This window comes from Cygnus olor, chromosome 5 (genome assembly GCF_009769625.2).
Source record: "Cygnus olor isolate bCygOlo1 chromosome 5, bCygOlo1.pri.v2, whole genome shotgun sequence".
NCBI lineage: Eukaryota > Metazoa > Chordata > Aves > Anseriformes > Anatidae > Cygnus > Cygnus olor.
The window spans coordinates 2600870-2613966 of record NC_049173.1 but is presented as its reverse complement, the minus strand read 5'-3'; the positions used below and the strand labels follow the sequence as shown (position 1 = coordinate 2613966).

The 13097-nt window shown below is 55.2% G+C and overlaps 2 protein-coding genes across 2 annotated transcripts; both read right to left on the bottom strand.

Moving 5' to 3' along the window:
* Positions 1–1252: 1252 nt before the first annotated feature.
* MGAT2 (alpha-1,6-mannosyl-glycoprotein 2-beta-N-acetylglucosaminyltransferase) lies at positions 1253–2768 on the bottom strand. The gene has a single exon (XM_040558888.1). It carries the CDS (start codon positions 2720–2722, stop codon positions 1379–1381), a length of 1344 nt encoding a protein of 447 aa, XP_040414822.1. The 5' UTR covers positions 2723–2768; the 3' UTR covers positions 1253–1378.
* A 396-nt stretch (positions 2769–3164) lies between these two features.
* On the bottom strand, positions 3165–11107 carry LRR1 (leucine rich repeat protein 1). Its single transcript, XM_040558894.1, has 4 exons — positions 10852–11107; positions 10658–10756; positions 6011–6738; positions 3165–3630 (listed from the first exon to the last, which is right to left on the bottom strand). Exons 1-4 carry the CDS (start codon positions 11029–11031, stop codon positions 3369–3371), a joined length of 1269 nt encoding a protein of 422 aa, XP_040414828.1. The 5' UTR covers positions 11032–11107; the 3' UTR covers positions 3165–3368.
* Positions 11108–13097: the final 1990 nt, after the last annotated feature.

Here is a 13097-nt window from a genome sequence, read left to right as displayed (position 1 = left end):
GCCCCTTAAAAAAGGCAAAAAATGTTTTATCATGGCACATTCAAAATAAACATCTGCATACTATTTAAAGTATTTCACAAACCCTGGCACTCTCTCAAATGAACATTTAACTGATACATTCACAACCCATAAAGTAGGTGACAAATGCTGGTAAAAGGGAAGCCTTGCTGCAAGTCCTTCCATTCAATTAGTAACTGTGATCGCTGGAGTCATAAGAACGCCAACCCCTGTTAGCTAATTAAAAAAGGAAGTTGTTTTTTTTTTTCCTCCCTCCAAATCTCTCAGCATAAAATCTACCTGTTTGGCTGTCACCTGAGCTGAATGTTTGCTTTTGCTGACACTCTCCTGTTCCACAAAAAAGCTCCTTATGTGCTACTGCTGCCAGTTGTGCTTTACAGTGAAGTGCCATCAAAGCAGATGTACCGTTACACTTAAAACAGGCTAATAAGTGCTCGGCGTTAAGGAACGGCGCTGCTCTGTTACTCGTGGCTGTCAGCCCCACTTCGGCGCGTTTCCAGCACACAGCAGAATTGTCACCGGTCACCTTACACGGCTCACTAATCTGGAAGTGCATTTTTTTTTTTTTGTTCCAAACAAGAGTGCGTGGGTATCACACACTTGTTTCTCTACTCTAACTCAATTAGTAAGCATCATTAAAAATTTAATAAAGTTAAATGCACACTCCTGGAACCGCTGATGGCATCTGTTCAGCTCTCCAGACTAAAGACACCCACCCTCCCGCACTCTCCCGCCCCAGTCCTGGCTTTCTAGCAACACAAGGTGACGTGATCTTTTCGGGATAATCAAGAACTCCCCTGGTATTACAAAACAACTGAATTTTATTTTGGCAGAACTAAAAAAATCGTATATATTTATCTACATTGTAGTAAAAACAATGATCTTTTTTTTCCTTCATATATTCATCAACACATCGCAAACCAACCGGGACGCAGGTACCGAGGGCCGTGGGGAGGCTCAGTCCGCTCGCTCCTCACCACGCGTTTCCCCTTCCACGCTGCGCCGAGGGCGCGTCGGACACGGTGGGGGGAAAAAGGAACAAAAAACCACACACTGTGAGCACCCGGAGAGATGCACTTAAATAAGAGTTTCCTCCTCCTCCTCCTCCTCCCAGTAAGACAGCGACGGCCGCCTTCTGCGCACGGGTGTCGAGGCTGCTCCGAGCGGCCCAGCGGCAGCAAGCTGCCCATCTCCAAAGGCTGGTGGCCGAACATGAAAGATGACCATCGTGGGACGCCTTTTACAAGAACGTTTATTCATATTAAAGCAGAAACCAACCCATAAATGCTTTTATACATGTGTGTGCCTGTAAAAGACAGTATGGAGCAATTCAGAAAGAAAAAGGCTGCGAGCGCGATCCTCACTGAAGTCTGCGGTAACTCTTACAGAGTTCGTGGTCCCGAATGTCCCCCCAGCCTCCGTTTTTCACGTGGGGGGACAGGGGTGCCATGGAGTACCTTTTACTGATACTCATGGCTTCGGGAAACAGGTACTGTCGGTTGCTGTTCAAGAGAGAGTCGATTTTGGCACTCTGGGTGGACGGTCTGCAGGATTTCTTGTGGTGCATGCCACAGTCCCCCGTGTGGAAAATCCTGGGGATTTCGGGGACCAGCACTTTCCAGAACTTTGGAAGACAGGAGACAGTCAAGTGCTGCAGAGTCCAGTCCCAGTTGTAGTCATCGTAGGTGCAGAAGGCGTCCGTGCACTCGATGAGCTTCTGGTAGGTGTCTCTGCCGAAGGCCATGCCCATGTTGTGCTCGGTGGACTTCCACGTCTTCATCTCCACCTTGTCGGCGCGGCCGGCGAAGCCGCCGCGCACGGGGCTGTAGGTGCCCAGCGAGACGATCTGGCACTCGGGGCACTCGCGCTCGCGCAGCGCCCACAGCTTTTTGAGGACGTGGTAGAAGTCGGGCGCCAGGTAGTGGTCCTCCTCCAGGAAGACGACGGGCCCGGCGTGCTCGCGCAGCGCCCGCACCCGCTCCCAGACGAAGTGCAGCTTCCACCACCAGTGGTGCTTGGTCTGCGAGAAGCGGGCCTCGCGGTAGTGCCCGAAGGAGTCGGGGTACTCGGCGTTGATGCAGCCCAGCCGCAGGGCCGCCGCCTTGCCCACGTCGCGGGGGCAGTCGCGGGGGTCGTGCCCGGGGAACTCGCGGGGGTAGAGCTGGATGCTGAAGGGGAAGAAGACCTGCAGCACCGGGCAGAAGTCCACGCCGGCCGCCAGCCGGTTCAGCTCCTCGGCCCACAGGTCGTGGCTCAGCACCAGCAGCACGTTCTCCACGCCCGCCGCCCGCCGCAGCGACTCGAGCAGCAGCCGCAGGTGCTCGGCGCGATCGTGCACCTGCACCACCAGCACCACGTCGGCGGCACCGGCACCGCCACCGGGGGCCCGGGCCGGGAAGCGCCCCGCGTTGCTCAGCGGCTGGTCGAAGTTGAGCCGGTAGACGAGCGAGCGGTAGCTCCGCGTCCCGTTCTCGGCGGGCAGCGGCACGAGCTGGGGGACGGCGGCGGCCGAGGCCGAGGCGTTGGCGGCGGGGCGGCGCGGCGGCGGCGGAGGAGGAGGCGGCGGCGGCTCGCTCGCCCGCGGCGGTTCCCCGGTGCCGCCCCGCTGCTGCCTCCGCCGCCCGCCGCTCCACAGCACCAGCGCGCAGGCCGCCAGCGCCAGCGCCAGCAGCAGCACCTTGCGCTTGTAGATCCGCAGCCTCATCCTCCTCCGCCTCCCGCCGCCGGCGGCCGCCGCCGCCGCCGCCGCCGCCGCTCCCGCTGGCCGCGCGCGCCGCCGCCGCCGCCCCCCGCGCCCACGTCGCCGCCCGCCATAGGGCGCCCGGCCGGGCCCGCCGCCGGAGCCTCCTCATTGGCCGCCGCCGGCGCCATTTGCTGAGCCGCTTCCGCCGGGAGGCGGCACCGGCACCGCCGGGGGCACCGGGAGCGGCAGGCGGCACCGGGGGCGGCACCACGGGGGGCGCCAGGCACCGAACGCACACAGCGCGGGGGTCCCGGTGCCCAACGCCCCCGGGGAGGTTGGGGCCGGTGGGGACGTTGAGGAGCAGCCCCGGGACACGCCGGTCCTGGGCAACTCGTGCCCTAGGACGCCCCCAGGTCTCCCCGGGAGCCCCGGCCAAAGCACAAGGACGCGGACACCGGGAGGGTTGAAGCCGAGCACCTTTTTATTCCAAGCACAGAAAGCCCGGCGGTGGAGGGGCGGTGCTCCCTCCCCGCCAGGCCGACACCCGCGGGCCGCAGCCGCTGCTCTGCGGCACCGAAGCGGGGGGGAGGCGAGCTCTGAACCGGGCGGGAGGCGAGCGCCGAGTCCCCCAGCACGGGGCAGAGCTCCCAGGCGAGCCCCTGCCCCGTCAGTAGTCGCAGCTGCCCTGCAGGTACGCGTCGTCCAGGAACTCGGAATAGCAGTCTAGGGAGCAGAAGTAGCAGACGATGGGCGCTTCCGTGCCTCCCATGTTGTCCACCAGGACCACGGTGTGAGCTACGTGGTGCAGGTTCATGGTCACCGTGATCTGGATGAAGCTGCTCAGGCAGGCGCCTCCGCACTGGCACGTCTTAGCCACCTCCAGGTCTTCGCAGAGGTGAGAGGGAAGGAGATGGCAGCCGTAAGGGAGTCTGTTGGGCGAGAGGAGTAAGAAGTGAATTCACTGCGCAATTAACCACCTCGAACAGTGACACGCGCCGTATGCAGCGGTCAGAAAAACCTTTCCCACATCTAAAACGTGCAACCACGTTCCTGACCCCTGGGTACCACGGATCTGACCTCCAGAAAACGCTCCAACGAGAGCAGGGAATTCCCACAGGTCACAGCAGCCTGCGTGGCAGTGCCAGGGAATTGGACAGAAAGAGGAAATTAAAGAGAGGATTGAGAAAAGCACGGGTGAACACTTGCTCTTCACTCGTGTTAGCCGGGAAGACCACCACGCTCAGCCCTGGTCTGCCCGGGCACCGCGATTTACTCGCCGCGGCAGCGGCACAAGCACCGTGTACGCACAGAGAGCTTTTGTACAGCAGCATCGCACCGCCGACGATGAATTCAGGTTCTCCTGTGTACTGCTCTTTTCCTCCATCGTGTCAGTGGCATTCGATGACAAGAACAGGAATCGCTTCTGTTTAAATCCGCAGCCGAGTGGCAGTGTTTGGGGTACAGCACGAGGAATTTCCCTGCAGTGCTTTGTTACCTGCCAGCTGTGGAAACCACCGGTGCCCAGCTGTCACTCGAGACTCGCAGAATAGGAGTGACTCACACCCAGGCTACACCTACACATCCCCAATGCCTTCTCCATGCCATCACTCACATAGCTGAGGCTCCTGTGGTTCTGTTTTTGTCACCATCTCAATTTCAGGACTTCCTCTCTTCCAGTCAGGACGTACATAACCCCAGCTCTGGCGCCTGCTCAGAATGCCACTACGAGGATTGATTCCCAAGCGTTTGCTTTCGTGTCTTCCCTCAGTTTTCTTCCCTTCGCAAGGTTTTTACAGCCTATCATCACTCCCATTTCTTGTTCTTTGTTAACGGCAGACAAGGTCTGGGGTGTCTGTGTGCGTGTGTGTGTAATCCCTTACACTCAGCAAATCCATGACAGCTAAGAACCCCCTGGAGCGAGTACCCCAAACCACCCTCCTGACCCCAAGTGCTACTCTGCGGGGATGCCTGGAAGTCTCGCTGTCAGCGGGTGGCTGCAGCGCCAGGCCTGCTCCAGCGAGTGCTGTCACCTGATGACCACGGGCCCATGGGCAAGGGGAGCCCCTCGTCTTACCGAGACTCCTGGAGCAGAAAGCAGAAATTGCAAAACCCCTGCAGTTTATGTGAGGAAGCGTGGAGTTTGCACTCTTAACATCACCAAGGTCAGGAGTGCGCGAGGTTTGCACCTGAGCGCTTGGTTGCTCAGCTCGTTTCCAGGGTGTGCCCTGCATGCCTGTGGACACCTTTAGCACTGACCTGCGAGCAATTAACCCGGGATTATGGGGCACTCCCCATCCCCAAGGCAGGCACTGGCAAGGAACGCAATTACGAGGACTTCCCGGCTGTCTCTCACCACCTTTCCATACCCGTGACTCTCTTCCATCTTCTTGCTCCCTTTTCCACCCAGAAAAACAAGGTGGGAGTAGCACCAGATGGTACCGGAAGAATCACAGGCGGAGGCACGTGGGCAGAGCGGTGCGAGGGGAGAGGAGAAAACCCTGTCACAGGCAGCAGTCTGACGAGGATGACGCTGACCTGGTGTTAAATAGTTTTAAAACTACCTCCCAGCTGGGCTTCTCTGCCTAAGACAGAACGTCCTCGCTCCGGCGCCGACGGGAATGAACAGCTCGAGGAGAGCGAAGGCAGGAGGAGGCTGCAGCAGTAACACCAGCGCCAGGAGGAGGCCAAGCCGTTGAGCAGCCGTCCTGCAGCACCTTGCTACCACCTCTCAGCTCGTGCCGGGTGCCGTTCGAAGCAGTCGGATCCACGTCTGTAGCTCCACGGTGTGTGGTGGAGGGCAGCTCTTGCCAGCACTGATCTCTCACGGGAAGGGGCAGCTACAGGCTCACGGACCTCCCACGGGGCTCCAGTGCACTTCGGTGTCAGCACAAGATGAAGGGCGACCGTGTTTGAGAGCACTTTCCAAGCTAGAGCCCAACACAAAACATGATCCGTGCCACAAAATCCACTGCACTGTAAGCTCCTGACTCTAAAGAGCGGGTAGCGGTTCAGGCTTACAGGGCTGATTCTCTTTTGGTTGGACAAGAATATTCCCTTACAGCGCCTCCACTTTGTGGATGAAAAACATTTCATCTACAGCTTCCCCCAAATGCTTCCACGTCACCACTTTACTACAGGAACCTGTGTTATCCTGTATAATAACGGGATTAAACTGCAAGTGGGATTCAACGCAGCTCTAACTTCATGAAGAGCAATTGCCACTAACAGGAAAAAACAAATCAGGGAAATTTAGACTTGACAGCTTTGAGACAGAGTAGGCGAAACGCGTGCCCACCATGCTACTCTTACCTGTAATTTACGGTAGCTCTCGCAGCACACTCTAATAAAGTCAATGGTATTTTCAGCTGTATGTTGGGAACAAGAGGATTAGGCTGTTCAAAAGGATTCCCAAAGAGATCCAAGTTCTCAAGACAGAGTTTCCTAAAATCACTGGGCAAGAAAGGAAGTTTGTTTCGAGCTGCCGACAGAAAGCGCAGATGATCTAACTGGCCAATCTTGAATGGCAACCTAATCAGCTCATTGTCATCAAGCTTCAAATTAACAAGTTCTCGCAGCTGGCAGAACTGAATGGGAAGTGCTTTAATTTTGTTTTGGCTGAGGTCCAAGCACTGGAGAGATTTCTGAAGGGTGGAGTTGCACAGGGCACTGCTGAAGGACTCCAGGTGATTGTCGTGCAAATTGAGCTCCTGAAGGAAGACCAGGTCACCGATGGTAGCTGGCAGCTGCTTAATGTGGTTATGACTGAGGTCGAGTTTTCGGAGCTTCTTCAAGCAAAGCACACGTGTGTCGATCCGAGCAAGTTTGCAGTACGAGGCCTGGAGATGTTCGAGGGAATAAGGGAAGTTCTTGGTGAGCGGATAGTCCCTTTTGGAAGTTATGATCATTTTTGTTTTAGGCTTTTCGACTTCTGAAGTCTTCGCTGGTACCAGAGCTGAGAGCGGGAGAGCGCTGATGTCGGTCCCTTGGTGAGCCAGTCTCACAGCTGAAAGGAAATTCTTTAAATTGCTGGCATTTGCCTACAGAAAAACACAAGCGTGGAATCACAAGTTTATTATTCTTGCACTTATCTGTACTACAACTTTCTGAACTACTTTGTACACATATCAGGAGACACTAACTCAGCAGGGCAGCGAAACTGGAAAGGGAAACAATTCAGGCTTGTTCGGTTCATGTGCTGTTTGCGGTATTTAAGAACAAACGGCACGCAGTCTGAACGAGAAGTTACGACCTCCCTGAATAATCCAGATCGAACAAACCGTGGTGTCACTCAGAAAAGGAACAAAGCACAGACCTCACAGCTGAACGTAAAGTACAGAAAAAGAGCCCGACGCGCTGTGATGTTCCTAGCCTGCACCGTGACAAAAGGGCAGTTAATGAAAACACACAGAGGCAAAGCAGGGACCTGAAGTCTGAAGCGTTTACTTCTGAAAGCTGCTAAGGGTGGAAGCTGAGGTTGAATTTGACGTAAAGCAAGGTGGAAAGCTTCAAGGCAGGTTAAGCGAGTGCTTCTGGCCACAGGCAGCACTGCTTGGCTGTGCCAGCATCAAACGAGAGGATAATTATTCGCAGCCCTTTTTGCAAATAAGAGAGCAGCTTTGCTTTAGGTGGGACACTATAAAACGCCGGTAAGGGGACACAGTCGATTAATGCGGTATCAGATAAGCTCCATTTTAAACAGACCAGCAAAGCTGTGATACATTTGTTGTACTGACACTGACTTTTAGGAACACTAGGCGAACAAACATTTCTAAGCTCTCTAGCAAGTCTCTTCTCAAGCCAGCACGCAGCTGACAGACATTAAGCTACACGGGAAATTACAAAATAAAAAAAATGATGCACGCGTGCAGCCCCAATTCATCTCGTTCACTGCAGGAAAGAACAAACGTGCGAGTTTGGGCACAGCACTGAGAGTTCAGAGGTTTGCACTCCCTCCGCTCCCAGCTGCAACTCGCTCGTGCCTTGAGACCCCACTTGTGCACCTGAAGTCTGCTCCCTCCACACCGAATTCCTCAGGGTGCAGCACAACAGAGCGATGATCCCGGAGACTTCTAGATGTTCATGCGATACAAATAAAGGCAAAAAAAGGTCAAACGCATTTGACTGCGTTGCTACCCTAATTATCGGTCTTCTCAATTATCCCATGCACATCTGTTCTCTTAACTCCTGGTGTGAAATCCTCCAGAGATGGGGAAATTGCACAGCACAAGCCTTTGTTATCCAGGACTGCCCACATCCCTTATCTCAGCCAATCTAAAACATTTAGCTCTGTGACTCCCCCTAATTACAGGCACATCTGTCACGTTTCCAAGTAAGTAGCTAAATACATTTGAAAGTAAGGAGAAGAGGTCCTCCAGATCTGTAGAGACCCAAGTAAAATTATAATTGTATGTTAGAATGAAGTTGTAGGCAGTAACTCTTTGCTCTTGAAGTGTGAGACACGACAGATACCTGTTTTTTGTAGCCAAATGCTCTAGGATGTCTAGAATCAGCTTACACCGTTAATGGGACTTGAAAATAAGAGTACTTTGTGTTCCAGATCCTTAAAACAAATTTCCGCTGTAATACCTACATAAAGGTAATGTATCTGTAAACCTGTAGTTATATGTTGAGAAAAATTCTAAGACAAACATGTGGAAAAAAAAGCAAAGAATTAGCTGGAAGCGCTCAGGAAGCAATTTTCTGCCACAAGTCTGAACTCTTGACCACAGAGAAGACGTTGGAAAAATAATTTGCTCTGCCTGACAAGTCCAGAGTTAAACGAAAGATGACGAGGCAATCTGAGATTACACAGATTTCAGACCTTGCATGCAGTGCAGCAGGCACAGGCCTGCTGAAGGGAAAAACAAACAAAAACAAACCAACGAAGCACAGTGACTTTAGTATTTTTGCTCCAGGGTTAAATGCTCCAGACTGATGTTTCTCAACTTAGTTTTTGATGGGGCTGAACACAGCAAATCACACCACCTGGCAGAGCACAAAGAGTGCGGGTTACGCTGTAGTTGTATGCAGTCAGCACAGTCGTACCTGGAAATATCTTGTTCTACAAAGCTTTTGTCTGTCTTGAGAGTTCAGAAGCCTTTCTGTAATAAAATTATAAAAGACTAACAGAAATAGAAAATGATAGAAATAGAAAAATAACCAATCATCTTAAATTGGGTTTCCAGATTCAGAGCATTTAAGGAGGGACATACAGAATCACTGGCTTTGGAAGAATTTAGTGTATTTTTTCCTGGAGCTTGACAGTATGAGGGTGAGCCTTGTGTGCAACATGGGAAGCGAGGATCTAGCTTCCTTGGAGCAACTGTGATCAGCTTTGTACAAGGTCAAAATTCCAACTCCTGCTTCATTAGATTCTGCGGAGACATTCTTTTCAGCCTAACATCATTACCATAAAGAAAACAACAGATTTAGTTCTTAATGAAATTATTCCCTGCAGTGGCACACAGTTTTCTTACAGGCCCTATAAATGCTCTAAATTAGGTCTTGCAGCACTAAGACACTGGCCTTCTCCTCTCTGGTTTTATACCACTAGTAGATCCTCTTACACCAGGCCTGCTTTCGTACCTTTGTTCTGAGAAACTGTCCAACTTTTCACACTCCAGTAGAAATGCTCAGAGGATGTAAAACAAGAATGTTTTCGATCTAATGCAACGTGCATGACTTTTTTTTTTGCTGCACATGTTTGCCTCTGACAAGAAAAAATTAATTTTATTGAATTTAGATAAGTACTGCTTCTTTTATATTTGACCCTGCAATGTGAACCACTCTCCTCATCAGACTAAGGCCGCTTTCTGTACCACCACGGCCTTCGCTCCCACACAGAGTATTTCCAGATTATCACACCACCGTGCCACTAGCTGCAAAATCTCAGGCTACCACTTATATATATACCTACTTATATTCACTCGTTGGTCTTAATTCCAGTAAAACAAGTGTTTTTTCTTTCTTGTCGGGTCATATTTGTTTTCTTTCCAGGAAGCCACAGTCCCAAGCGTGGACTCGTTTACTTGGTTTCTCAGGCAGACCTTGCAGCCCGCCCCAAGCTCTGCTCCACTCTGGCAAGACTGGGGGCAGTGCCTGCTGGAGCTGCAGTTTGGACAGACCCCGTGCCTCTCACCTCAGTCCCTCTGAGAAAACATTTTACTTGGGAGAAAGAAGCTTAATCAGTGATGATTATTGCTGCTCAGTACAACACCATGAAGTTATTGACTGATCTCCTTCAGGTCAAAGAATCACAGCTGAAACAGAAAGTCAGAATGATTTTCCAAGTAATAAATCAATCCTTTTAGCTTTTATTTACACAGCCTAACTCCAAGGTTTTGAAAATCTGTCCTGCTTTCCTTTTCTGCAACGAGGCTAATAAAGATTAGTGAAACAGCTACATAAAAAAACAACAGCATAAATACTAAATGCTAACGTCGTGGTTTTGGGGGGATGGGTTTAGCATTAATAAAAACATGTTTACATCTTCCAGGTGCCCCTTGAACTGGCCGTGGACGCGTTGGTGAGTTCTGCTTTCAGCTAGGCACCAAGGCCTGGCGGTGACTGTACTGCTGACCCACCGAACGCGTCCCACCTTGGGAACGGCAGCGGGCACGCTGCGTGCCCCCAACACGAGCACATTCCCCAGTTTTTAATCAGGAAGACTTGGGCAATTCCCTGCTTCATAGGACCTGCAGCCAGAGCCCAAGAAGTGGGATGAGGCAGGTGAAAAGTTTCTCTCAAAATAAAGGCACGAGAACTAATAGGCATGGGACCTAATAGGAAGAGGGGGCTTTCCTACCCCTCCAGTTTCTCCCACAGGGGCAGAAGGAAGGAGGATCAGGCCAGGGCCCAGCAGGGCGCAGCCTCCCAGGGCTGGGGGCCCTGTGCTGCCCCTTCTGCCCCAGCCGGGTCCGGGTCCGGGTCCGTGGGCTGTGTCCGTCCCGCACCCACCTTGCTGAGGCAGATATCCACGGCGGGCTCCCGGAGGCGCACGGTGGCCTTGCCCTCCTCCACGAAGCGGGTGAAGAACCGCTCGATGTTCTCCTGCACCTGTGGGGGGACAGCGGGCGCTCAGCGGCGGGACGACGGAAGAAGGAGGAGGGATGGAGGGAAGGGGACCGAGGGAGGGGAACCGAGCCCCGCACCTTGTAGCGAGCGCCGCCCCGGTCCCGCGCCGTGCACACCATGAGGTACACGGAGCCGCCCCGAGCCCCGCCGGGCGGGCGGCCGAGCGACAGCAGCGCCCTGGTGCCGCGGCCGCGGCCCCGCAGCCCGCAGGAGGGCAGGAGCCGGCTGACCACCTCCACCTCGCACTGCAGCCGCATCGCCGCCGTCCTGCCGGCCCTGGGGAGAGCGGGCGGAAAGGCTCCCGGGCGGGAAGGGAAAGGAAAGGAAGGGAGGGACGGGAGGGAGGCGTTACCGGCACGGCGGGCGGTGCAGCAGCGGTACCGGGAGCGGGCGCCGCCTGCTGGTGGCGGCCGGCGCGGCCGGGGTGAGGGGGGACGCGGGGGAGCTGAGGGGACGGCGGTGTGAGGGGACGTGGGGGAGCTGGGGGTGTGAGGGGACGTGGAGGGAGCTGGTGACCTGGCACGTGTGAGGGGAGATGGGGAACGGAGGACATGGTGGGTGTGAGGGGACGTGGGGGAAGCTGGGGACGTGGCAGGTGTGAGGGGACATTGAGGGGACAAGGAGGGAACTGAGGGGTGTGAGGGGACGCAGGTGAGCTGGGGGCATGGAGAGTGTGATGGGACAGGGATGGAGCAGGGGATGTGGCGGGTGTAAGGGGAGACAGGGAACTGAGGACATGGCAGGTGTGAGGGGGTGCATAGGAGCTGGGGGACAGTGGGTGTGAGGGGACATGGGGGAGCTGGGTACATAGTGAGTGTGATGGGACGTGGATGGAGCAGGGGATGTGGCGGGTGTGAGGGGAGACAGGGGACTGAGAACATGGCAGGTGTGAGGAGGTGTGGAGGAGCTGAGGGGATGGTGGGTGTGAGGGGACATGGAGGAAACTGGGGACAGTGAGTGTGAGGGGACATAGAGGGAGCTGGGGGTGTGAAGGGGCATGGGGGAGCTGGGGACATGGCAGGGGTGAGAGGGCATGGGTGAGCGGGGTTCACAGTGGGTGTGAGGGGACTTGGATGGAACAGGGGACATAGCAAGTGTGAGGGGACACAGTAGGAGCTGGGGGGTATCGTAGGGGCATGGGGGAGCTGGTTGCACAGTGGGTGTGAGGGGACATGGAACTGTGGACCTGGCACACATGAGGGGAGATGGGGAACGGAGGACATGGTGGGTGTGAGGGGACGTGGGGGGAGCTGGGGACATGGTAGGTGTGAGGGGACATGGGTGAGCTGGGTTCATAGTGACTGGGATGGGACATGGATGGAGCAAGGGATGTGGCGGGTGTGAGGGGAGGCAGGGAACTGAGAACATGGCAGGTGTTAGGAGGTGTGGAGGAGCTGGGGGGCAGCAGTTGTGAGGGGATATAGAGGGAACTGAGGACATGGGAGTTGCGAGAGGACATGGAGGGAGCTGGGGACCTGGCACGTGTGAAGGGAGATGGGGAATGGAAGACATGGTGGGTGTGAGGGTACGTGGGGGGAGCTGGGCACACGGTGGGCGTGAGGGGACATGGGGGAGCTGAGGACACGGGAGTGAGGCGACATGCTCCATCAAGCTCTGCCCTGCAGCGACGGCAGTGACCAAACACCACCTCAGTAGAGGGCCAGATAACTTCCTGCGGGCTTCCTCCTCCAACCGGGTTGCCGCCTGCCACCTGCGTTCTAGTGGCGGCTCCGGCTTCCTAAACAACAGGAGACTTGCGATGAATTTGTTCTGAAGAAATTTTTCCCTCAGATTGAACACAATTCGCCAACCGCAGCGCCGCCGCCCGCTCCGCAGCGCCTCCTCCGGGCGGCGGCGCTGCGGTTGGCGGTGCCATGTTCATGCACGTCCAGCAGGAGGTGGTGTGGGCGCCGGTGCTCGGGGGGCTTCTGGCAGCTTTCGGGGGGCTCCTGGGGCAAAATATTGCCTGGGGGTGCGGCAAAAGGAGCCCGCGTCTCTCTGTGTTGCCCAGGCTACGCTGCAGTGGCTATTCACAGGCGCGATCCCGCTACTGACCGGCACGGGAGTTTTGACCTGCTCCGTTTCCGACCTGGGCCGGTTCACCCCTCCTTAGGCAACCTGGTGTGCCCCGGCTCCCCGAGGCTCACCATATTGATGCCGGCCTTAGCGCGGACGCCCGCTCGGCATAGCGCACTGCAGCCCAGAACTCCTGGGCTCAAGCGATCCGGCGGGCTCAGCCTCCCGAGCAGCTGGGACTACAGGCGTGCGCCACCGCGCCCGGCCACGGCTGCCCTGCGCCGCCGCTACTCCACTCCTGCCTGCC

Excerpts from the sequence above, each read along its gene's own strand:
- MGAT2 (XM_040558888.1), bottom strand. The coding sequence starts at position 2,722 with ATGAGGCTGCGGATCTACAAGCGCAAGGTGCTGCTGCTGGCGCTGGCG.
- LRR1 (XM_040558894.1), bottom strand. The coding sequence starts at position 11,031 with ATGCGGCTGCAGTGCGAGGTGGAGGTGGTCAGCCGGCTCCTGCCCTCC. Across the intron at positions 10,757-10,851 it reads GGGGCGGCGCTCGCTACAAG|GTGCAGGAGAACATCGAGCG; the intron begins GTGCGGGGCTCG and ends GTCCCCCCACAG. Across the intron at positions 3,631-6,010 it reads AGAGCTACCGTAAATTACAG|ACTCCCTTACGGCTGCCATC; the intron begins GTAAGAGTAGCA and ends CTCGCCCAACAG.